The sequence below is a fragment of the Callionymus lyra genome, chromosome 8 (genome assembly GCF_982586985.1).
Source record: "Callionymus lyra chromosome 8, fCalLyr1.hap1.1, whole genome shotgun sequence".
NCBI classification, from domain to species: Eukaryota; Metazoa; Chordata; class Actinopteri; order Syngnathiformes; family Callionymidae; genus Callionymus; species Callionymus lyra.
This window is the reverse complement of record NC_141825.1, coordinates 22,035,013-22,060,512: the sequence shown is the minus strand read 5'-3', so window position 1 is coordinate 22,060,512 and position 25,500 is coordinate 22,035,013. Positions and strand designations below refer to the sequence as shown.

Sequence of the window (25,500 nt, the reverse complement as noted above, 5' to 3'; positions counted from 1 at the left end):
TGAATAGCTATCATATTGAAACCTCACATCATTTTTCTGAGGGCGCCACCTACTGAGCTCTAAAATACATGACACTGTTACACAAAGCTTCTTCAGCGCATCATACGTTTTTGGGATAAAAAACATATTTAAGCCTTTTCTTTTCTTTTTTAATAAAAACAATATTTCTAAAATTTGGCAATAGAGATTTAAATGTGTTTCTATTGTACAAACTTATCTTGTACCAGTATTCATTTTGGCTAAAGTTTTGTGATCAAAATCTTATTTTGAATCAGTTACTATATATCAATATTTGGGCCACTATTGGGTCAAACTTATCCCTTTCTAAAATGTAATACATTGGTTGAATATTTTGGTTAAATAAACATGTTACCGCCTTCTTCCTCCATCAAGGGGGCGGCGGCTTTGGAACCGTCTATCGAGGAATCTACAGAGATGAGGAAGTTGCCGTCAAGATATTCAACAAGCATGTGTCAGAACTTTACATCCACAGACTCTTAAGACAGGTATTGTTATCTGAACATCTTTTGACACTTTCTGGATTCAAATGTTTTTGAATTCACGCAGGAGTTGGCGGTGTTGGGTCGCCTTCGACACCCCAGCCTGGTCGCCCTGCTGGCCACCGGCCCGGCCCCGCAGGTCCTGGTCATGGAGCTGGCCCCTCGTGGTTCCCTGGACTCTCTGTTTGAACACGAGAACGGCAGCTTGAACAGGAAGCTGCAGCACAGGATCGCCCTGCACGTCGCTGACGGACTCAGGTGTGAGTCGTCATTTGTTACTCAAAGTTTCTTTAAACTGAACTTTTATTTTTTGCAAACCTTCAGGTACCTTCACTCCTCCATGATCATCTACCGCGACCTCAAACCCCACAACGTGCTCCTGTTCAACCTGAAGACCGGTTCGGAAATAGTAGCCAAGATCACAGATTACGGCATCGCTCAGTACTGCTGCAGCATGGGAGTCAGGAGCTCCGAGGGAACACCAGGTCGGCAACCGTGTTCGCTCACGTGCAAGTCAAAGATACCTCCATTATTTAGCTTATTTATGTGATAATGGTAAAGTTATTACATAACCCTGAGTTCTCTGAAAGGCACTTTTTAATTAAATGTACTATTATTACCATTATTATTAAATCAGACCTTAAAATGGTTATTTGAATATTCTTTTGTATTTTATTTCTGAAGGTCCAAATAGGAAAATTGAGTATAATTTATTTTTCAAATTATAATAATTTTACATTAAATTAGTTAAAAATAATACTTGGTAATAATACTACTAATAATATAATTACTATTGTAACTTATTTCTTTTTTTCATCAATGCAACTTTTTTGGAAATTAATAAATCATGTTTTACTCATAATCTGGCCCAAACACAGAGAAGGGATTTCAATAAAAAAGGTTCAAAACCTCTTTTTTTTTTTTCTCAACTATGTGTTTTGCTTTCACCCCTTTTTTAAAATTGAAAATATAACGTTGTTTTTTGAAAGTATTTCTTTTGATTGAAGAAAAATATATAATTTCATTTATTTATTTTTATTAAAGCGTCTTTTTTCAAAATGATGTATTTAAAAAATAAAGAAACTAACCTTCCTTCTCAGCCCATTGTTTATTCACACGTTCACTTGCACATACAGGGTTTCGAGCACCAGAGGTCGCCAGAGGAAACATCACATACAACCAACAGGCCGACGTGTTTTCTTTCGGTCTGCTCCTCTACGACCTTCTGACCTGCGGCGAGCGGATCTTCGATGGCATGAAGTTCCCCAGCGAGTTTGACGAGGTGGCCGTGCAGGGAAAACTTCCAGGTACTTGTGAGATGACCGGTCTCCTTTAGGTACTCCTTTTCAAATAAACCTCCACGCAGATCCGGTCCAGCACTACGGTTGTTCTCCCTGGCCGGGTTTCCAGGATCTGATGAAGGACTGTCTTCGGGAGTGTCCTCAGGATCGACCCACGTCTGACCAGGTGAGGGAGCCGTCGAGTAATAACTCGATCAAGCAGGATCTGATGAGGGTTCTTGTTCCAACGCAGGTGTTCGACTGTCTGAACTCGGGGGAGATGTTGTGTCTGATGAGGGAGCTGGTGGTTCCCGGGCTGTTCAGTGCCGAGTGCTTCACTGTGACGTCCGGAAACGGGGACTGTGGTGCCGGGTCGGGCCACAAGGCGTGGCTGGGAGGAGGCAGCAGTACCCAGAGGAAAGGCTTTATCACCACCGTGGACCTGGACACCAGCACCGTCACCCCTCAGGTATGTGGCCACTAGAATTGTAGAATTGATCCTAAAAGAAACTGGCAGCCAGTAAAGAGTTTTAAGGATCGGGGAAATGTGAGTTCTTCTACTAGAGCGGCTCAGAATTTTCGCTGAAGTGTTCCATCCTTAAGGCTTCTCTCCTTATTTAAGTTCATCAATCTTTTCTTAATCTCCTACAGGAGCCAGATTGATTGACAGAATCCTCCGTCTCTCCATTGTTGATTAACTTCCTGTTTGCTGTTTCATCCCAACAGGAAGTCGATGTAAGTCCAGTGCTGTGTCTCGTAACCGTCCAGATCCCAGACGACCCCTGTGATTGGCTGGTGGCAGGAACCCAGTCCGGGTCTCTGGTGATGGTCAGCACACGGGACGTGTCCACATGTCACCGCCTGCAGAGTGTGTCGGACGCCGTCACCTCGCTTTACTTCCACGTTCATCCTCGCCGCACGTATGAACCTCATACTCTTCACTGTGGACACGTGTTTGTCAAGAAACATAAATGGATTTTTTAAATATTTCTTTTCAGCCAAAGGAAGAATTATTTGCTAGTCGGGACAGCAGATGGAATTCTCACCGTTTATGAAGACTCTTGTCTTGGGGTGAGTTCTGTTTTGGGGTTCTATCTTAGTTTATCAGACCTTTGAGGGAATACATTTGATGATTTTTTTTTAGCATTTCATTGTTTTTAAGAATAGAATAAATATTTTGTCTATATTGAAAGGTTTAAATTATTGAATACAGATATTATCTTTTCAAAATTGTTTTTGTATATATAGAGTTTAATATTCTTATTCAGATTTTTCAAAAATAAAATGTTTACATTTTGTAATTCATAGCTTTTTACATTCAATTCAAAATGTTTGTATAATATATGTAGGTATATATCAGTGCCATCAGTTTATTGAAGGATTGAATTTCAAATATTGTGAGGTAGTATTTATTTTTTGAATAATTGAATTAAATTATTTGAATATTCAAAGGTTGAATTCAATGGTTTAAAAAAAACAGTTCAATTAGTCGAATATTTTCAAAATTAATTACATACTTTTTCCCACATTCAGTTGTATTGTGTATTTTAATTTCAATTATTAAACAATACATTTTCTAGATTCAATATAATTTTTTTATTCATAGCCTTTTAAATTCAATATTAAAAAATGTGAAGCCTTTAAATTTCAATACAAAAAATAACCTTCACCAGACGATGCTAAATAAAAAGAAATTGAACTTTTTTCGTTTAGAAAATGCTATTTTTTAATTATTTAATTATTTGATTTATTTTTTTAAAAAAACGAGCCAAAAACCCATTCATTTTCTAAATGTTCAATTTCTGTCATTTGATTATTTAAAAAACTTTTATCTATTTAACTAAATCGTCAAAAAAATAATCAAATCGTCAAAAAAAGACATTTAAGATTCAACTTTTGAAACGTTTAATTCAACATTGTGATGTCACTGATTATATGTCCATGACGTATTAGAGAAAATGTTGTTTAACAAATGTTTAGTTTGGTTAATAAATCAACCTCTGAGAACACGTTCTCCTCCTCGCAGCAAGAAGGCGCTGAGCCGGTGAAGACGCTGTGCGTGGGAACCGTCAACACGCCGCTCATGTGTCTGGGACCGTCTTCCTACTCCCTGGACAGTCGATCCGTTTGGGCCGGCTGTGGCTCCAGGATCCTCGCCTTCAGCGCCGACTACGACGTCAGCAAGAGCATCGACACCAGACCAAACCTCATCTTCCCGTGAGAGATGTTCTCCTCACTCCCTCGCTCCTGCTGCTGCTGCTGCTCACCGTCTGTTTCTACTGCAGGCATCAGCGCAGTGGAGAGGCCGGTGTTTGCAGGATGGTGGTGGACAAACATGTTTACTTGAGTAAAGCTGGAAGTGATACTGTGGAAGTCTGGGACAAGAAGAGCGAGAGAATGTTGAACTGCATCAACTGCACACAAATCATCCGGTAAACACACTGTTGACGTCACCAAACTTTGTATTTGTTGCAATTGAAACTTTATTATTATTATTATTTACTTTTTGTTATTTGATTTTAATTCTTGTTTTTATTTTAGCTTATTTTATCTTACTTTTTACTTTTTACTTTCTACTTTCTACTTTTTACTTTCTACTTTTTTACTTACTACTTTTTACTTTCTAATCTTTACTCTATTATTTTTATTTTTTACTCTTTTAGCTTTTACTTTTTATATTCACTTTTTACTTTAACTTTTACTTTTATACTTTTACTTTTTATTTTTACTTTTATTTTTATACTTTCACTTTAACTTTTGTGCTTTAACTTGTAACTTTTACTTTTATTTTCTTATTTTTACTCTTATTTTTATTTTTACTTTTTATATTTACTTTTGACTTTAACTTTAACTTTTATACTTTTATGTTTCACTTTAATTTTTTTAATTAATTTTTAACCTTTACTTCTATACTTTTGATTTTTACTTTTATTTTTATACTTTCACTTTTCACTTTAACTTTTGTGCTTTAACTTGTAACTTTTACTTTCAATTTTATACTTTCACTTTAACTTTTGTAAATTAATTTTTAGCTTTTACTTTTGTACTTTTACTTTCTATTTTTCCTTTTATTTTTATACTTTCACTTTAACTTTTGTGCTTTAACTTTTGTGCTTTAACTTGTAACTTTTACTTTTATACTTTCACTTTACACTTTAACTTTTTTACTATAATTTTTAACTTTTACTTTTTATACTTTTACTTTTATTTTTATAGTTTCACGTTTCACTTTAACTTTTGTACTTTAACTTTTATACTTTCACTTTTTACTTTTACGTTTCAACTTGTACTTGTAATTTTTAATATGAATTTTTACTCATAATTCCTCACTTTATTTCTTTACTTTATTGAATCTTTATTTTTACTGTTACTTATACTTTTTTTTTCTTCAGTCCCTTCTATTAATTCTGTATTTTTACAGAAAGCAGTTTTACTCTTAACTATATTTGAACAAATACTCACATATTGAGTAACGTTAATGAACACATTTTTCTCTCCAGTAAACTACAGCCATTAAAAAACTTCAGAGTAACTCAACGATCAACTTCTCTCTCGCAGGAGGGACTCGGTGGGTCCCGAGGGTCCGGGCAGCACTTTAGGTCAGGGGTCAGCAGCGAGTCCCCCCTGGGCGCGGGTCAAAGCCCTGCTGGTGCAGGGTTCTGCAACTCTCTGGGTCGGCACTAGAGGGGGCTACCTGCTCGTACTGGAGCTCTCCAAACACCAGCCCGTGCAGGTCATCGACCCCCGCTGCAGCTCCGTCCGCTGCATCGCCTCCGCGCTCATTGGTCAGTTTTGTATGACGTCAACATGGAAGGATATCTGACGTCATATTATTTAAAGTTTACATTGAAAATTTTATTTTTTATTATTTAAACTTTTAGTTGAATTTAAATTTTTGGAATGATTGTAATTATTATATTGTAATTATTATTTCTAGAGAACTTGTGCCGTAGGACACAAAAAACCCCATTAAAATCCAAAACATTTACATTAAGAAAAATATATATATTTTGTGTTCGAACAGAATCACTGAACTGGAAGAACGTGGTTCTGGTTCTGGGCAGACGACTCCCGAAGAACAAGACTCAGTCTGGTGAGAACCCGGACCCTTTGTTTGTCCCACAGTTGGTCACAACACAAGTGTGTGTGTGTGTGTGTGTGTGTGTGTGTGTGTGTGTGTGTGTGTGTGTGTGTGTGTGTGTGTGTGTGTGTGTGTGTGTGTGTGTGTGTGTGTGTGTGTGTGTGTGTGTGTGTGTGTGTGTGTGTGTGTGTGTGTTTCAGACGAGGAGTCGGTGCTGATGCTGTGGAACAGTTCGCTGCCGCTGGAGGTCAAGGACCTGAAGAAACACGGCGAGAAGAGACAGCAGATCGGCTGCAGGATGAGGGAGCAGCTGCAGCTGGACTGACGCTGCAGGTGTGTGTGTGTGTGTGTGTGACACACTGCAGGTGTGTGTGTGTGACACACTGCAGGTGTGTGTGTGACACACTGCAGGTGTGTGTGTGACACACTGAACCCATTTAAGACGCCTTGAATGTCAACAAAAGGATTCAAAACGAAAATAGAAATATGTCAAAAATCAAAAGTAAAACAGGTTTTATATTTATTTATTTTTCAAAAGCATCTAAAACAGATGTATTTGTTACATTGTTTATGGTTTAGTCTTAAAAAAGTCTTCAATTCAGACTTTTGGAAACCTCTAGAGCAGAGGTGGGCAAACTCGGTCCTCAAGGGCCGCAGGGTGTGCAGGTTTTTGTTCCAACCGATCGAACACATTTGAACCAATGAGGTTTCAGCTGAAACAAGCAACACCTGACTGTCAATCAACTGATTACACTCCTAAGACACCTGATTGGTCAAAATGTGTCCTCTTGATCGGTTGGAACAAAAACCAGGACATGAGGACCCTGAGGACTTGACAAGTCATACCTCTGCCAAGGAGCTAAAATAAACCTGTGCTGTGTCTCAAATTGCATACTACTCTTAGTATGCTAGAAGTTAGTATGCATCAGTTTAGTGTACATACTAACTAGTACGCAAATTCTCCACAGATAGTATGTCTCAAATCAAACTCTGCTGCTACACACTAACCGGAGATCACAATGACAGCTTCTTCTTCTACTTCTATTTAATGATGTTTCAAGCAGCTGTTTGAACGCTATCGACACCTGCTGGCAGCACGTATTGCAAGTTTGGAAAAAGAAATAAAGAAAAAATATGAGAATCTAAATAATCGCGAGATATTTAAGCTGGTATCAGCAGCGAAGACGTGTTTATCCTCCTACTGCTGCGGAAAATGCACCTGTAAGTATATGCATATATATATGCATATATATATGCATATATATATGCATATATATATGCATATATATATGCATATATATATGCATATATATATGCATATATATATGCATATATATATGCATATATATATGCATATATATATGCATATATATATATGACGTAACTTCCGTTTAAAACGATGCACTAACGCACTAAAAATACTAACTTTTAATACGCTAGTATGCGATCTGAGACATAGCCCCGGCGACCAACCAGAGGTGCTACTTTTAAGTATGTTTTCAAGAATTCTCTCCTCTGTTATTAACTTAGTAAAAACGTTGCTATGAAACTGTATATAATTGTTTTTAGTTTTTATTTGATGGATAACGCCCCTTTTTCAGTCCAAAAGTCTAACTTATTTTAACATAAAAGCCTAAAACAGGGTTATAACTTCATTTGCTGCTGTTCTATGGATGAACACCAGGGGGGGCCAAACAAAATGACATTGTGTAACAGGAAGTACGACTATTATTATTATTATTATATGTTATAAAAGTTCTCTTTTAATCTTCGGATTTATCGTAATTATCTTCGGGTTTGTTTCCCTTAAACGAATTTCAACATTTATTTTCACTTTCATCTTAAACACTTAATTGTAGGTCAATAAATGATTTTTACAGATTAGACACGTGATGAAAGCAAAAGTTCTTCTCTTTCAGGCTGGATGACGAGTGGAAGCTTCTATTCCTCCACCGAAGAAGACTTGAATCTAAAAGGGAGACACGGGTCGAAGCCAGACGACCCGCGACTGGAAACGAAGCCAAAGCCCTGAGTCAGTGTTGTTTGTGTGACGACGATTAAATGATATTTATCTACATGTTCGAGTCACGAAGGAAACGTTCGTCTGCGATCAGAGTTTATTTGTTTTCAACAGGGAAAAAAAAGACAGTTTTGCATTTGAAGCCATTTCATGGACAATATTTACACGGAGGACGCGGCCCTCGCCAACATGACACCGACATTAGTAAAAAAAAAAAAAGGGTTTGAATAATATCTGAACCTTTAAAAGAAGTTTTAAAAACCCAGATAAATATATTTATACTACATTTACAGAATACCTTAAATATACAACGTGACGTATTCCATAAACATGTATAAACCAGTCAGGCACACTTTCGTTTTCCAGGACTTTTTAGTTTCAAAATTGTCAAATGGTTCTCACACTTTAGCAGCAGTTTTTTGGGGGGTCGTGACGAGAGTCTCTCGCCTCCTGGTGGAGGAAAGCGGAGTTACGGGAGGAGACGAAGCATCTACGGCGTCTACAGAGAAATACATGGTTGTTTATGAAGCGACGAGGGGGGGGGGGACGGGGGGGCTTATAAGTTCGACTCGGGCATGTCGGGGGCGTCGGCCATCAGGTACCCGATCCCGTAGCAGCCGTTGGGGGCGTCTCCGTCGGGCCCGGCGGGCGCGCCGCCGTCCTTCTTGCGGTAGATCCCGGGCACGGGCGACGGCGTCGGCGTGGGCGTCTTGCCTTTGATGAGGCTGGCGTCGTCGTCCTCCACCTCCTTGATCATGCGGGCCTTGGAGTAGGACACGGCAGAGTGGCTGCTGCTGGACCCGCCCAGGAACTTGAAGTGGCGCAGGACCAGGACGGTGGGCACGGGCAGGATGGCCAGGACCACCAGAGAGATGCAGATCAGGACGGCCCACGGAGGGAAGTCCTTCAACTCCTCGGTGGCCTGCAGGAGGAAAATACTCTTCAATGGACTCTTACTTCTCTAGTAGAAGAACTCGCATTTCTCCGATCCTTAAAACTTCACTGGCTTCCAGTTTCTTTCAGGATCATCTTTAAAATTCTGGTTCTTACTTTCAGATCTATTCATGGTCAGACTCCTCCTTACATCACTGATCTGATCCAGCCTTACACCCCAGCTCGGGCTCTGAGGTCTGTGGATCAGAATCTACTGATGGTTCCTGAACACGGTTCAGGACCAGAGGAGAGAAATCCTTCCAGACTGTTGCTCCTAAGCTTTGGAACGATCTTCTCTCTCTTTGCTCTTGATGATCTACTGACTCCTTTAAGAAACATCTTAAGACGTTTTTATTTGTTCAGGCTTTTCCTTGATTTTCTGGAACTCCTGTGTTGTTCTCAGTATTATCTTGATCTTTAAAGTATGTACTTTTTTGAGTATTGTTTTGATTGTTTAAGCACTTTGTGACCCTGGTCTGGAAAAGCGCTATACAAATAAATATTACTTACTTACTTACTTACTTTTTAGATTGCGATATTTTTTTCCGAGGACACTGTATCGACATTTAGTTTTTCTTTTGTATTTTAAATGATTGTACTTTAATCTTAATTCTTTTATGTTTTATATGAAATTAAGTTAAAATAAAATAATTAACATTTCTTTATCTGTCACAATTCAACTTTCGGCCACAAGATGGCAGCAGTCATTACGTCCTCCGCAGCTAAAGGATCTCAAAAACAATCCTTTTGAGATCTGAACGATGACTGAGGACGAGAGGATACAGTCGACTCCAGCAGCTTTAAAAGCTGATGTTTGGACATATTTTGGTTTCAAAACAAAAGAAAACAGTTACGACTTCGTCAAGAGTCATGTGGTCTGTAAATACTACAACACCAGAGTCAAGTACTGGACAATACTACAACTATATCATTGTTACTACAGTATAGTAATATAGTGTATTGTGAAATCACCAGATTCTTGTCAAAACTCGCACATTGTGCCTCCTACACGTTTCCTGGTATCGCTTTTAGCTATGAAGACAAAACTTATTGTACCAGAACCGTTTTGAAGTAGATCTACGACGAACAACAAGAGTAGATGCAGCCGCTCTACTGTTTTTGCTAGTTCTGCTCTCGTGAATGTCTTTAAACTATTTTAAAAATAAAGAAACAATGATACCAATAATTAACCAATAACTTTAACGACAAAACGTTCTCTCGCGGCGGCAGCTGAAGCTACAGTCCGACGAACACGGAAACATAAAAAGTTCTTATGAACCCCTGCTGTGATCAAAACCTGGACTTCCATGTCGAACCAAAACATCCTGTTTTTGTCCCGATCCGTATTTACGTAAACCTTTGAAGTGCTTGTGAAGGACCCGCCCTGACCTCCTCCCCTGGGACTCACCGTGCCCTCGACCCAGGCGTTGTAACTGGGCGGCTTCATGATGAGCTGAACAAAGCTGGAGACCAGCAGCAGCAGCAGCAGCACCGGCGTCACATACTTCCACATGTAGTAGTAGAAGCGGTTCGGGCTGAAGCCCAGCATATCCCGCAAGTCGTCGAAGAACCTGACGAAACAAAAAAAAATATTTGTTTCTTCTACGACTTCTCACTGTGCTAATGCTAACATGAGCTATAATGCTAGCTACAATGTAGCTGTTCCGTTATTGCGACAGAACTGAAAACTTGAACAAAGTTTAGCATCATGCTAATTCTAACAGAAGTTATTCAGAAACTAAATACAAAAAAGATTAGGAAAAAAAAGCTTCAATTACGTTTTATATATTTTATTTCTAGTTTTGAGCGCCTAATTTTTTTAATGAGCTTAATTATATTTTTCCGTATGCTAATGCTAACATAAGCTATAATGCTAGCTACAATGTAGCTGTTCTGTTATTGCAACAGAATTGACAACCACTTTTAGCTTTCTATTATTTGAACAAGTTTAGCATCATGCTAATGCTAACAGAAGTTATTCAGAAACTAAATACAAAAAAGATTAGGAAAAAAAAGCTTCAATTACGTTTTATATATTTTATTTCTAGTTTTGAGCGCCTAATTTTTTTAATATGAGCTTAATTATATTTTTCCGTATGCTAATGCTAACATAAGCTATAATGCTAGCTACAATGTAGCTGTTCTGTTATTGCAACATAATTGACAACCACTTTTAGCTTTCTATTATTTGAACAAGTTTAGCCTCATGCTAATGCTAACATAAGTTATTCAGAAACTAAATACAAAAAAGATTTTAAAAAAAGCTTCAATTAAGTTTTGTATATTTTATTTCTAGTTTTGAGCGCCTCATTTTTTAAATATGAGCTTAATTATATTTTTCCGTATGATAATGCTAACATAAGCTATAATGCTAGCTAGAATTTAGCTTCTGATCCGGTCTTGCGACACTACTGAAAACCATTTGGTGCTTTCGTAGCATAAACGTTGCATCATGCTAATACATCTCAAACATTAGCAATACTTTGCGCTAAAAGCTAACGTAGCAACATTTCAAACTACAGTTAATATGTTGCTAAATGTGTCCTTTAGCTGTTTTACAAGAGGATCATTTTATTAAACCATATTCCACAAACTTTCAGAACTCAAAATGTTGTTAAAATAAGTTTTGTCAGTTACATACGACTATTTCATTATCATAGTAAATGAAAGTTAAATGTTAAAAATGTGTTTGAATTAACGACACGCACATTAGTACCAAATATATTAATTTAAAGTTTCAATCAAAATTATATTTTTTCTTTATTTAAATGAAAAAATGATTAAACATATAATAAATGGGTAAACTGTTGTTTTTACTTTAGTTTTAAATTTAAATTAAAACGAATGCTAGCCTGCTAGCATTCATTGCTAGCTAAGCTAGTTTAGCTAGTGGCTAACATTGCTAGCTGTTTGTGACATTTGGATTTTTGTAAAATCCCTCCTCGGTCACAATTATAAAATAGAAATGTATGCGTATATGTAATGTGTTGCAACTATTTCTAAAGGTCATATTTTGCACATATAATTAAATTTCCACATTTTGTGTATGATAATAAAAAAAATTTAACAGATAGTTTTGTACACTGACTCGATAATATGAAATTATCCTTCAAAAACAGCCATTAGTGCAGTGGTTAAATCTTTTTTTTAGTTTTATTGAAATAAAAACATGAATAATTGTAATTTTGCGGGGGAAGCTAGCATCATGCTAATGCTAAACCGCAACCAGCAAACCTGAGTAAAGAGAGTTTTCCTACTTGTCAATGCCGTAGACCCAGGCGACGGTGATGTTCTCCAGAATGACCACGATGAGCAGCGGCAGAGTGGCCGAGTAGTCGTCGAACATGGCGACGAAATAATTCCCAGAGCGCTGCACGAACAAGAGGCCGATGAGGAACGCCATCACGCAGCAGCCGACTGCACGACACAGGAATCAAAGTCTCGCTCCGGGCGACGCAAGGATTCTCATCACTCACGTGTCAGGAACTCCTTCCGGACTTTGAAGTGGTCCATCAGCGGCGTCAGGATCCCCTCGATGGTTCCGAACATGCTTCCCAGACCCAGGTTGATGAGCATGAAGAAGAACATGATGGACCAGAAGGGCGGGGCCGGGAAGTGGGTCATGGCCTCGGTGAAGGCGATGAAGGCCAGACCGGTGCCCTGGACCGACTGAGAGGAGGAAGGAGAAGGTGTGACGCTCACGAGCTCCACCACCAAAGGATGGACCGACCACTGACCTTGTTGAGCTCCGCCTCGATGCTGCAGTTCTCCAGGCCCAGACTGCTGAAGTTCACCTGCTTCACCCTCTGGACCTCCACCAACGCCTGCTGGTACTGCTCGCTGGTGACCTCGGTCAGGTTCAGGGAGTACCCGAAGAGGTCCTCGATTTTGAGGACGTTTCTGAGGGAGAAGATAGAAATTGTTGCCATGGATGCATTTGTGTTTGGAGCTACTTCTCCGGCTCCAGAAGTCTGTGGAGATGAAAACAAACTTCTGAACCTAAAGAAGCTTCTTCAGGTTGAACTTTTGGTTCTGAGCCAGGAATGTTGGACTCAAACATCCTCAGATTTTGTGCATTTTTTTTGTCCAAAACACGCTTTTAAATTTCCTACAACATGTCTCTTCAGTCAGGTGGACGGGCGACACAACTATTAGGGCGAGAAAATATCTAAACACTGATATATTGTGATTTTTTTTCACGATATTTAACAGCACTAATATTTTTTCTTCTTTTAAATCACATTTTATTTATAGTTTTTTATGTTTCAGTAAAATAAAATAATCATGTATTTTCTATTATTTACATTTGACATTCAAATATACAAAGCGTTTGTTCATTTTTGTGTTGCAATTAAACTTCTGCAATTTTAATTTAGCAGATAAACAATCAAAGAAATCATGGTGATGACTGAGGACGAGAGGATACAGTGACTCCAGCAGCTGATTTTTTGGACATATTTTGTTTTCAAAACAAATGAAAGTAGTAACGACTTCGTCAAGAGTCATGTGGTCTGTAAATTCTACAACACCAGAGTCAAGTACTCGACAATACTACACATATATCCTTGTTACTACAGTATCGTGATATACTGTATTGGGATACGTATCCTGTCACCAGACTCTTGCCAATGCACACCCCTAAGGGACACCCTGGACAGGTTGCCATCCTGTCACAGGGCACACATACAACAAGTACTCACACCTACAGAGTACTCAATCAACCTCTTTATGGGTGTTTTTTGGACAGTGGGAGGAAACCAGAGCTCCCAGAATAAACCCACGCCTGCACCGAGGGAGCGTCAAACTCCACCACTACACGCCTACCACTCCTTTTTTTTTAAACAAAATTTACATTTACACTTTTCTCTAAAGCGACTTACAACAATTCCTACAAATCCACACACCTCTCCATGCATCTGTCGGTCATGACGTTGGCCTTGAAGCCCAGCACGGCGAACACCACCAGCGTGGCCAACACCGAGGTGAAGAAGTTGATGAAGGCCACCAGGACGGCGTCGAAGTGGCAGTTGTTGTCGCGCTTGTTGTAGCTGGAGAAGGCGATGACGCCCCCGAAGCCCAGACCCAGAGCGAAGAAGACCTGCGTGGCCGCCTCGCGCCACACCTTCACCTCCAGCATGATCTCCAGCTGCAACACAAGGAACATGTTCATCCAAACATCTCAAAATACAATCCTTCACCGAGCAGCTGCAACACTTTTGTTCCTGAAAATATTTAGCTTTCTCTGTTTCTTATTTATTAGGAACTATTATATAATAACCTAATTTTATTGTTATCATTGTATTGTATTGTATTTTTATTACATTTATTGTTTTGTTTTCTATTAATTTCGTTCGATTTATTTTTATCTACAAAAAAAACGTAATATTGTTATCCAGATATTTATCCTCAGAATACATTATTATTGTTTTTTTTTACATGTTTATCTTCAGAATACATTATTATTGTTTTTTTTTACATGTTTATCCCCAGAATACATTATTATAATTTTTCTTTTACATGTTTATCCTCAGAATACATTATTATATATTTTTTTTACATGTTTATCCTCAGAATACATTATTATATATTTTTTTTACATGTTTATCCTCAGAATACATTATTATTAATTTTTTTTTTTACATGTTTATCCTCAGAATACATTATTATTATTTTTTTTTTTTACATGTTTATCCTCAGAATACATTATTATAATTTATTTTTACATGTTTATCCTCAAAATACATTATTATTAATTTTCTTTTACATGTTTTTGTGTTGCTCCTCAACTCTGCCTCTTCTTAATCTGCTTCTTGTCTCTTGATTCTAAGTTAACAGCATCAGTGAAGCGTGGAGGCGGCCATCTTGGTTCTGGACCGTCAGATGTCGGCAGACGAGACAAAGCAGACGCTCCTCGCACGAGTCCTGACTGTTGGGTTCCATAAAAGTGGCGGCGGCGGCTCCTGTTTCCATGGTAACCAGAACCTGCTGCTCCTTGGCTTTCGCCGCCAAATGATTGGACCGTCTCTGCCGACGGTCGACCAATCACAGCTCGCGTCGATTGATGGGTTCAGACGAGGACAAATTCTGCATCTTTTTTTTTTTTTATTCCTCATCAAGCAGTTATGGGATTTAAACACTTCTGGACATGAATTATTATTCTTATTCATGGTTTTGAAGCTAAAAAACTATTAAAAAACAATATTAGCTCGCATAATACGCACCACATGTTATTTCATTGTATATTAATTAATCGTATGTATATTTTATTATTGAAAGTTTCTCAATAGAATCAAACATGCGGAAGTTTATCTAGTATTTGGATAGTTAACAAAAAAAAAATCACCAGGAGCAGTATTTAAAGCATTTAACGTGTTATTTTAATAATTTAACTCAATCGTTTCTATATCGAAAGGTTGATTATTTTATTTTATAATTGAATTAAATCATTTTCATATTGAAGGTTGGATTTCTTTTCAAACTTCTTTAAATAATTGAGTTAAGAAGAAATGTCCACATAGAGTTTAATATATAATAATTCCAATATTCCCCCAAAAAATGAAAAACACCATTTACTGTATACATGTGTCGCCTTTAAATTTCAATATAGAAATAACTAAATATATTGAAACTAAAAGGCTTCGAATCCAAACAATATAGAATTTGGATTGAATTTTTTTTAAAAGAATATCAAACTCAATGTTATAAAAATACAAATAAAATTCTCAATAAAAGAAAATCTAATCATTCACTTTTATCAACCATAACCTCGGTTCTAGTCTGATGCAGGGCCGGGTCTAGACAGGCATGTATGAGGGGGCAGCCACAAATCTTGAGGGGGCATTGTGCTGTTACTTACTTACTTACATGTAAGTTTGAGGGGGCACAACATTTATTTGAGGGGGCCAGCCCCCCTCTTGCCCCTGCCTAGACCCGGCCCTGGTCTGATGTAAGATTAACTGCATTTTAAACAGATTTTTTTGTAATGTTTTGCTTTTTCTTTTTCTGCTCCAGTCCTGGAACCTGGATGTACGAGCTCACAGAACAGCTGAGGTACCTTCGGCGTGAACATGTGTTTAATCCCGTCCACGGAGCCTTTGAGCAGCAGAGCTTGGACCAGGAAGCAGAACAGCACGACGTACGGGAAGAGTGAGCTGAAGTACATCACCTGAAGAAAGAGAAGAACATCCCGTAATACTTGATCTTTTAATCCAGTCAGGTGAGTTTTTTTTTAATCTCATAATCTCTTATCATCAAAATGAGTGGAAGAAAGGAAATAATGACAGTGAAGTGTGAATGTATATGTTTATGCTACATCTCTGCTGAACTAAAACATAATATTAAACAAATTGCATCAGAAAACCTCCCACTTTTCAAAAGTCCTTCTCAGTGATACGAGTGCGATCACACCATCAAACCCATGTTGGTCACATGAGCTCGGGGCCTCCAGCTTTGTTGCAGAAGATAAAAAGAGGCCTCCTTGTGTGCGAACTGAATGCCACCCAAGGAATGCACGAGTTGAAGGACGTGAGTCAGCAGTTTAGCAGACGTCGGGACGGTCCAGGAATTTCGTGGAACATTTGTTAGGGCCTGTGACGGGTCGATGAAGCTTCATGAAGCCTCGATCTTTATTTTCAGAGCCCACTAGATGTCAGTCTCTGCTGTAGAGTCTTTGCTATAAATGAAGTCTTTTAAGGCAACAGCGCCACCAACTGAGCTTAAATAAGAGGCTTCATGAAGCTTCATGAGTCTATTGTCTATATTCTGTATGTTAGTTCACCATCGTACTAGTTATGGGCTAATGAAGCTTCATGAAACAATGCTCAGTAGGTGGCGCTGTTAGCTAAAAAGACATGGTCAGTTTCATTAAAATAGTAACCTAAAGCCAAATATTGTGAAAATTAGTGAAACTGAAAATGAGGACGAGGCTTCATGATGCTTCATGGATGCATCGGTTCATTAAATTGCCTTATTTAAAATGTATCTTTGACCAAACTTGTCTTTTTATACGTGAGAACAAATACATTTGATTCAAATGTTTATTAAAAAAGCATCTTTATCTTTCTTTAGAAAGAGGAGGTACAGATCCCAGCACCCTCCTCCCTTCACGCCCATATCTGCCACCCTTCACAACACAGCCAGGCCAAAAAAGAGCGCGTGTAGCCATGGCAACCAACGTGTCCTGATCCCTTCTGCGCCCCCCCACCTGCCAGCACACAAATGGGGGGGAAATGCAGATTGAGAGTCGGGTTTATGCCTTTGTGAGGAGTGGTTGTTAATATTCTTTGGTTCTGGTCATCAGAGAGACGAGGAAATGTGCTCTGACCAAATGTTGATCCGTTTCTTAACTTCACCAACAATTCTGAACGTGTTTTTTTTGTGTTGTTCTAATGTTTGAAAGTATCAGGTGCCTGTAAACCTGTGGTTTACTTAAACTTAAGTCTCTTTACAAAAATATAGTGGGTCAACATGATCTCTGTCTATCTAGATGCAAAACTGTCATAAGGGGCCGTCAAACAAAAACATGAAAAATGAAAAAAAAAAAAAAAAGAAGAAGCTTTTTACATGATAGAAAACTTAACTTAAAAATACTTTAAGTGTTAAAAAAAAACCCGTAATAATCAATATATGTAATTATCGCAAGACATTAAAAGCCAAAATATAGGCCGAAAATGACAATATTATCACTTTATTTTATATAAATTTTGTATCAAACTACAAAAAATAAATCGTAACTATGGGGAAACCTTTAAAACAACTTCATTTTTTGGAGCATTAAAACTAAATATTCTTCAAGAAAGAAAAAAAAAACATTTCTTTCAGTGTCATGCTTCCCTTGTATTGTGGTTGCATGGGTCCACGTCAGCGCTACATAACAATAGGTAAGATTGTTGAGATATATCATTTCCTGTTCCCCCCATTATCAGCAAAGTGTAACTGCATGTCATGAAACCTCCGTTGCCACGTACCACATGTCTACATTGAATTTATACTTTAGCTATATCGGTTTATGGTTTCATCTTCCAGGTTGCTGTAAAACGTCTCTCAGTACTTTCTATGAAAACACTGTCTATACTGTGGTGTCAGTGCTTCCTGAAGCTTCATGAAGTATCATCAGGCTAATACTAGCATTAGCGTCAATCCTCCCGAATAAGAAACTAGCAAACAATAATAGTATCACAGGTGTTAATCCTCCTCAACCTTGAGCCTCAAACAAAATAAACACTGAATGGACTTTAATCATTTCTGAAAACATTCCTAGTTTGGACCTGGTGTGACATAAATATGATGCTCAAGGGCACTGTTTCACTCAACACCATCAACTTTACAACACTTAATACTGAAAATCAAGCGACCAGGTCATCAAAGCTCTTTTGAAGATTAAAAAAAAGATTATTTTTTTTCCAAACTCGACCTCGTACTCTTGGAAGCTAATCATGTGATTCTTGGAAAAGTGGATGATAATATCCAAGATCGCCAGCAAGAATAATCTTTCCGGAAGCGAGTCAGCTACTGTCAGCTCCGCTCGGCTGCCTTAACAAATCCTGGCCCAGGATCACATGATGTCGCAAGTATTCAGTGATTGACATCGCAATAAAAATGAGTTACTTTTTTATTCTTTATAAAAACATGTACCATGATGAAAATGAAAAGCTAATTTATCCATGTTATTATGTTGTGACTTTCTCTGCCAAGCAGGTGTTTTCTACAGCATCAAGGAAGTGAAAAAAATAGAGAATAACTGCATACAACACATCATAGAATCAAGGTAGTAAAATGAATCAACTCGTGTGTTGCTATGGTAACCAGATGTGTTATTATAGAAAATATTAGCAGCTTCTATTGATGCAGAAGATCCCTTTGTCTTGAGTTTGTGACCCACTTTGAATGTCTGAACTTTTTTTATTGCAATAATAACTATGAACGTGTATCAGTGCAATTAAAATATTGAATGGTTAAAACTTTGAAGGCTTTCATTTTTTAAGCCCTGAGCAATATTTTTTTCTGTAATTGAATTTATTGAAATAAATTAAAAGGTTTTTTTTTTTTAATAATTGAATGTAAGTAAGTAAGTAATATTTATTTATATAGCGCTTTTCGAGACCAGGGTCACAAAGCGCTTAAACAATCAAAACAATACTCAAAAAAGTACATACTTTAAAGATCAAGATAATACTGAGAACAACACAGGAGTTCGAGAAATTCAATGTAAAAGTTTATTTAAAAAATATATATATTCTTATTAACATAAATAAGTACTATTTTTAAATTGGTTACCTTTTATTTTTTATAAAAAAGTGTTGGAATAATATTGCCACTAGACAATACCAAAAAAAGTACTTAGCTACTCAAAATGGAACTTTCAGCCAATCATGCAACGCGCAGACGATCATGTGACAACATAAAATGTCATTCCCTCATAATGGCGGATCCGAATTTATAATAAAACTATATAAAATACTAACATTGAGTCATTTTCAGCTCAACACAACGATAGTTTGTTTTGACTAAGGGAAGGTTTGAAAGATCAACCAAAGGACTGATTGAGCAACGAAAGAAAGCTCACCTTCCCAGAAGACTGGATCCCCTTGATCATAGCCAGACACACCACAGACCAGGCAGCCAGCAGACACAGAGTCATCTTCCAGTTGAGTCCTCCGCTCTCTGAAACGCTGTCGCTGATGTCCAGGGCCTGTCTGTACCAGTAGTAGGTGGTGGCCGAGCTTTTCTCGCACTCCGGCACGGGATCTTCAAAGGAAACATATCCAGAAAGGATCATTGGTACTGGTCTAGAAGACATTGGTACTGGTCTAGAAGACATTGGTACTCGTCTAGAAGACATTGGTAGTGGTCTAGAATACATTGGTACTGGTCTAGAAGACATTGGTACTGGTCTAGAAGACATTGGTACTCGTCTAGAAGACATTGGTAGTGGTCTAGAAGACATTGGTACTGGTCTAGAAGACATTGGTACTCGTCTAGAAGACATTGGTAGTGGTCTAGAAGACATTGGTAGTGGTCTAGAATACATTGGTACTGGTCTAGGAGACATTGGTACTGGTCTAGAAGACATTGGTACTGGTCTAGAAGACATTGGTAGTGGTCTAGAAGACATTGGTACTGGTCTAGAAGACATTGGTACTGGTCTAGAAGACATTGGTACTGGTCTAGAAGACATTGGTAGTGGTCTAGAAGACATTGGTACTGGTCTAGAAGACATTGGTACTGGTCTAGAAGACATTGGTACTGGTCTAGAAGACATTGGTTCTGGTCTAGAAGACATTGGTACTGGTCTAGAAGACAGGCAAGGTTCTCTTGAGCTCACAGGCGGTGGTGTTGTTCCTGATCAGCGGGCACTCGTGCCATGGCAGCGGCTGCTGGAAGGACTGAGTGAAGTAGAAAAGACTCCAGCTGATGATGACGTTGTAGTACAACGCCACGAAGAAACAAACCTTCAAGAAGAAACAAATGTTGATACATTTACTGTTTTTTATTTATTGATGGGGCTGATGAAGCTTTAATGAAGGAGTGTCATGTTTTTAGCTCAGTTAAAAATGGATGTGAGTTTTCCAGAAAATGCATGTTTAAAGTAAGTTTACAGACTTTTAATAAACTCTAATGGTACTGCTTCATGAGGCTTCATCAATTCATCGTTCATACTTTTGCAAACAACATAAACATAACATAAAAAAACATAAATGTTTAGTGGAAACACAACAAATCCTATGAGGGGAGATTTTTTTTTAATTTCCTGGTAAGTTCCGTAAAAACCAAGGTTGATCCTTATCATATTCTGACAATCTACAGTCGCTGTTACGAAACCGTCCTTGAGAGTTCCTCATACCACTAAATGTGACTCATAAACCTGATAGCACCGCACAGATAATCTTAATAACTAAAATATTTGTTCCTTATCTACTCGCTCAGAAAGTAAATTGTGCCTTAAAATCAAAGATTCTCCTGTTTTTTTCCTTCACACTGTGTCCTTGGTTCGGGGTTACCATAGAGCAGTCTGGCTCATTTATAAGGTCATCTGTTTAAGACATACAGGGATTGGTAAAAGCAAAGTTCTCCATTTCCTGGTCGGTATATTCCTTTGCACACCCTTGATCACAGCCACATTTGTGTGGTAACCAAAAGAACATTATGGCTCCAGGGTATGTCCAACCAGGAAAATACCCAGAATAGAATAAGTCTCCAGTTCGCCGGCGGCTTCCCCCGCTTACCAACACCAAATAAGCGAAGGACGATTGGATTAAAGAATGAAGGACGGATGGATAAATTGATGGATGGACAGATTAAGGGGTGGCTGGAAGGATGAGATTGATGGACAAAAGTATGAAAATAAAATATGATAAAATAGATATAGATAAAAGTATGATGGATGGATGGATGGATGGATGGATGTGCGGATGGATGGATGATAGATGATGGAAGTAAGGATGATGGTGGGTTAATAAAAGTATGATGGATGGATGGATGGATGGATGGATGGATGGATGGATGGATGGATGGATGGATGGATGGATGGATGGATGGATGGATGGATGGATGGATGGATGGATGGATGGATGGATGGATGGATGGATGGATGGATGGATGGATGGATGGATGGATGGATGGATGGATGGATGGATGGATGGATGGATGGATGGATTGACAGGTAGACTGATGGGTAGTTGGATGCATGGTTAGACGGATGGATGGATGGATGGATGGATGGATGGATGGATGGATGGATGGACAGGTAGACTGATGGGTAGTTGGATGCATGGTTAGACGGATGGATGGATGGATGGATGGATGGATGGATGGATGGATGGATGGATGGATGGATGGATGGATGGATGGATGGATGGATGGATGGATGGATGGATGGATGGATGGATGGATGGATGGATGGATGGATGGATATGAACTCACCAAACAGCTGGCGAAGCCGATGCCCCCCAGCCGGGGGCTAATATAGTTCCACACTCCAATGCTGCCCCTGCGGATGCGCTGTCCGACTGCCAGCTCCAGGAAGAACAATGGAATCCCAATCAACACCAGCAGTATTACATAGGGCACCAGGTACGCTCCTGTGAACAGAAACCATAAAAGTTAGCAGTTGTGGAACGTTACAGTATCTTAGGGACATGTTCACGAGTGAAGGTAGAAACTGGTTCATGAAGTTGAAAGAGTTGAGTTTCTAGACTTTTGGATGGACTTTCCCTTAAAGATGGAAGATTTGGTGGTCATGTCGTTAAACAAGTGCGTATTGCAGTCAACATTTTCGACTAAAAATAGCCCGAGTCTAAAATTACCTTAATTACAGAGACGCATCAAACAAGCCTTCTCGGCAGTAACACTCTCTTGGTAAATAACTGACATTAGGACGTCCTGTAACAATGTGTTGAGTCGTCTCTTTTCAGAGCCACGTGGCAGGAAAGAAAACCACACAACCTGAGTGTGTTCAAACAAAATGGAGGGCGGTATCATGTGGTTGCAGCAAATTCCGAATACTCACTTCCTGTAACATGTGCGGTAAAAATCAAAGTTGGGACAAGGTCGTTCACAAGTGGAAACTCCAGGTGCTTTATTTATCTCAACCTACTTTTCGCAGTAATTCCGCACGTTGACATCATAGAAAATTGCAAGAACTGGTTAAACACGAGCTGTGCGGATGTTAAAGAATATTTTTGGGAAACAATGCAAATAACATTAAAATCTGAATTCTGACTCAAAGAGAAGAAAACAAAGTGTTGTTTTTTTAACCACTTTAGGTACCATATTATACATTTTTAGGTGTTTGGAGTAATCTAACAGGGGAGAATTAAGAGAATTTAATGATCAAATGCAACCACATAGCATAGGTTCGAGGTTGATAAGTAAAAACAGAATAAATATAAAAAAGGTTATGAATTGTTTAATGAAGGATTTTAAGTGCGCATTATGGTCCAGAAAATATGATGAATAAATTAACATGATTTATCCTTTATTTTGTCTATAATTTAGTACCGTAAATTACTATTGAGCGCACAATTATTTTGGTAATATACGGTGTATAGTCCGCACTTGAATATAAGCCGCATGTTTCCGTGGTTACAACTAACTAGTGGCGGCTCCAGGATATTGTTAATGAATGCATTAACTTTATGAACGTCGAGCGAGTGCGTGACAAGTCAGCTGCACTCAGAGCGACCCGTGGTTCTTAGCATTTCTCCCTCTTAAGAATGTGCTTATTTTTGGATTAAATCACACATGATTCTGAGAAGAATAGACAATGGAGATCTGCTGTCATAAAAACATTCTCAATCATCTGAAATCTAAAGGTGATCTGTGAGTTCTTCTGGCTGACCTCAAACATAGCACCATCGATTCATCGTTGCCCAGCTCACGTGCAGAAGCTCCATTTCCTTCTCTAAATGCCCGATCGATTGCCCTTAGCTTAAAAGCTGCACCACATACATTTCTCTTTCCGTGATGAGGGTGTGATCCGCAAAATCAAAACTGTTGTCTTCTTCAGCGCAATATCTTCCCCCACGCTTGTCTCATATTTGCGTTTACTGCTAGAGAGTGCCCCCGGTGGCCGTTAGCCAGGAAACATTTTCAAATTAGCCATACCGTTATATAGGCCGCAGGGTTCAAAGCGTGGCTAACAGTAGTGGCTAACAGGCCAAAAAATTACAGTACGTGTTTGAAGTGGGTATACAAGAATAAATACATGTATCTGATAACTACTGGAAGGGCTTTGTTGTAATGGGATTAGCAGGTGTTTGAATGGAGACCACTCTAATAGTGATTTATGCAGAGAGGGGCAATTCAACAAAGGATCTGCCCCTACAATCCTCCATATTGACTCAACTGATATAAGACCCACCCCAGTGAAATAACCTACTTTTAAGGGTGCATACTGTGAGACAGCAGGAAGTTGTTCAGTTGACAGAAACCGTTGTGCTTCCGTGCCACAGCGACAAATGTTACAGTGCGAGTGGACAATTTTCTTTCATTATGCCTCTAAAAAGGTGCTTTACATGAGGGACCTAAGAGCAGTTGTTGATATGACATTGTCTTGGGAGGACAAGAAGGTAATAACACCACATTGAAGATCATAGTAGCTACTGCACCTGTCAATAGAACTGCAATTATTAATTGGTGGTAAAAAACAATGGTCCAGAACTCTCATAGAGACCTGCGGAATAAAATATGGAAATATTTGGAAAATAAATGGGTCAAACTAGTCACTAAATTTAGCCGAGACTATATTTAATATTTGCTTTGAGTCACTGACAACAGCGTGTTTGCACTATTTTCGAAGACGCTTTCATACAGTACTCACAAGTGTTTATTGTTTCACCTGGCAGGATGTTTGAAGAGATTGTGTCGTCCCTCCCAGGTTGGGCATGTCTCTTGCAGGATGATTGTGTGTGTTAGCTTCAAACCTCCATTGTCATTTTCCTCTCATTTCAATCTACTTTTAGGGTCTCTTTTGTTGTTTTTTTCCCCCCTCTGAGACAACAAACAACCTCACAGGGTTTAAATAACGGCGTAAGAAGTTTGCAGTGCGGCAAATAAAAGTAAGGGAGCCATGTTTAAAGAGAAAAATAGTATCCATCAATACTCTAAATAGAAGAAAAAATAACTCATTCAAACTTTGTGTTTCTGCCTTTTGCCTTGACCACAAATGTCGACAGTGCTCGGCTGATGAAAGGCAACAAAGCGGCACGAGCGGCACATGACACTTAAGCACTTCCTGGTGTGAGGGAGGCAGAGAAGCAGAGAATGAAGGCACATGCGAGCACAAGCCCGGGCGCTGCCATATTAATCTAATTACAGACGAGCACAGCAGGGCGGCCTGAGCTCTTAAACGGACCCCAAATACACAACCCAGCTTCTGAATCCTCAGGCAAACATGTGGACACACACATAACGTTTCTTTGGATTGGAATCATCAGCTATTTAAGTACAATATAAACATATAATGAATAAAAAAAAGGTTTATTCTTTAAACCCTCTAGTGAAAAGCAGAAGTACTTCTTACGGCAACAACTAGATTGTCTCACTGATATAATGATGCTGCATCAGGGACTATATTTAACTCAAGGTATGTTCAATATATATTTCAATATTCTATAACTATTGTATATTTCAATATTGTAAATTGTGTATATACTGTATATTTGTAAACATTTTTTTAAGATTTAGAATTCTATTTGTATTCTATTCTTATTTAAGTATTTTATTCAATTTTTGTTTTTTGCGTGCTCTTATTTTTCTCCCCTGACGCTGCTGTAAAGTAAAACTTCCCATTGTGGGACTAATAAATTAAATCTAATCTAATCTAAGTTGTTGAGAAATATTAAATTAGCCCATTTTGTGATATATATTTCTATTTTTTTCCCATTTTAATTTGATGCTTTGGTATTAGTGGGTCGTTTGTTTAAAAATAGCTACTCGGTTATTTTTTAAACATTTTAACTAAATGTGTTGTTGGTCTCTTGGTTTGATTAAATATAAATATCAAAAATAATTGACAGGAAATTGCATGATAATGCATATAAATACATTTTAACTTGTCTATCCTGAAATAAAAACATAGAAATAATGATCACGAGATATTTTTGGCCAAGAATTATGACTAATATAAAAGTGGTTCTTTGAAATCACCATGAGTCGCAACACATACAGTAGTACTTAAAAAGCTTA

General features: G+C 38.4%; 2 protein-coding genes across 3 annotated transcripts in view; one reads left to right on the top strand and one right to left on the bottom strand.

The window, feature by feature from the left end:
• Window positions 1–7,938, top strand: part of lrrk2 (leucine-rich repeat kinase 2) — a 34,722-nt gene extending 26,784 nt beyond the window's left edge. The window contains exons 39-52 of the mRNA XM_087797830.1: window positions 394–506; window positions 568–758; window positions 825–985; window positions 1,637–1,807; window positions 1,867–1,967; window positions 2,034–2,249; window positions 2,507–2,700; window positions 2,779–2,851; window positions 3,807–3,997; window positions 4,066–4,212; window positions 5,339–5,565; window positions 5,805–5,873; window positions 6,062–6,194; window positions 7,781–7,938. Coding sequence (XP_087653956.1) covers window positions 394–506; window positions 568–758; window positions 825–985; window positions 1,637–1,807; window positions 1,867–1,967; window positions 2,034–2,249; window positions 2,507–2,700; window positions 2,779–2,851; window positions 3,807–3,997; window positions 4,066–4,212; window positions 5,339–5,565; window positions 5,805–5,873; window positions 6,062–6,186 — 1,979 coding nt within the window. The 3' untranslated portion in view covers window positions 6,187–6,194; window positions 7,781–7,938. The remainder of the gene's footprint in view (window positions 1–393; window positions 507–567; window positions 759–824; window positions 986–1,636; window positions 1,808–1,866; window positions 1,968–2,033; window positions 2,250–2,506; window positions 2,701–2,778; window positions 2,852–3,806; window positions 3,998–4,065; window positions 4,213–5,338; window positions 5,566–5,804; window positions 5,874–6,061; window positions 6,195–7,780) is intronic.
• A 26-nt stretch (window positions 7,939–7,964) lies between these two features.
• slc6a15 (solute carrier family 6 member 15) overlaps window positions 7,965–25,500 on the bottom strand; it is a 28,419-nt gene continuing 10,883 nt past the window's right edge. For both annotated transcript variants that reach the window (XM_087797832.1, XM_087797831.1), the window contains exons 3-12: window positions 21,736–21,893; window positions 20,138–20,264; window positions 19,379–19,560; window positions 15,869–15,979; window positions 13,719–13,960; window positions 12,552–12,714; window positions 12,291–12,483; window positions 12,072–12,231; window positions 10,223–10,385; window positions 7,965–8,803 (exon numbers count right to left, since the gene is read on the bottom strand). In XM_087797832.1, coding sequence (XP_087653958.1) covers window positions 8,438–8,803; window positions 10,223–10,385; window positions 12,072–12,231; window positions 12,291–12,483; window positions 12,552–12,714; window positions 13,719–13,960; window positions 15,869–15,979; window positions 19,379–19,560; window positions 20,138–20,264; window positions 21,736–21,893 — 1,865 coding nt within the window. In that variant the 3' untranslated portion in view covers window positions 7,965–8,437. The remainder of the gene's footprint in view (window positions 8,804–10,222; window positions 10,386–12,071; window positions 12,232–12,290; window positions 12,484–12,551; window positions 12,715–13,718; window positions 13,961–15,868; window positions 15,980–19,378; window positions 19,561–20,137; window positions 20,265–21,735; window positions 21,894–25,500) is intronic.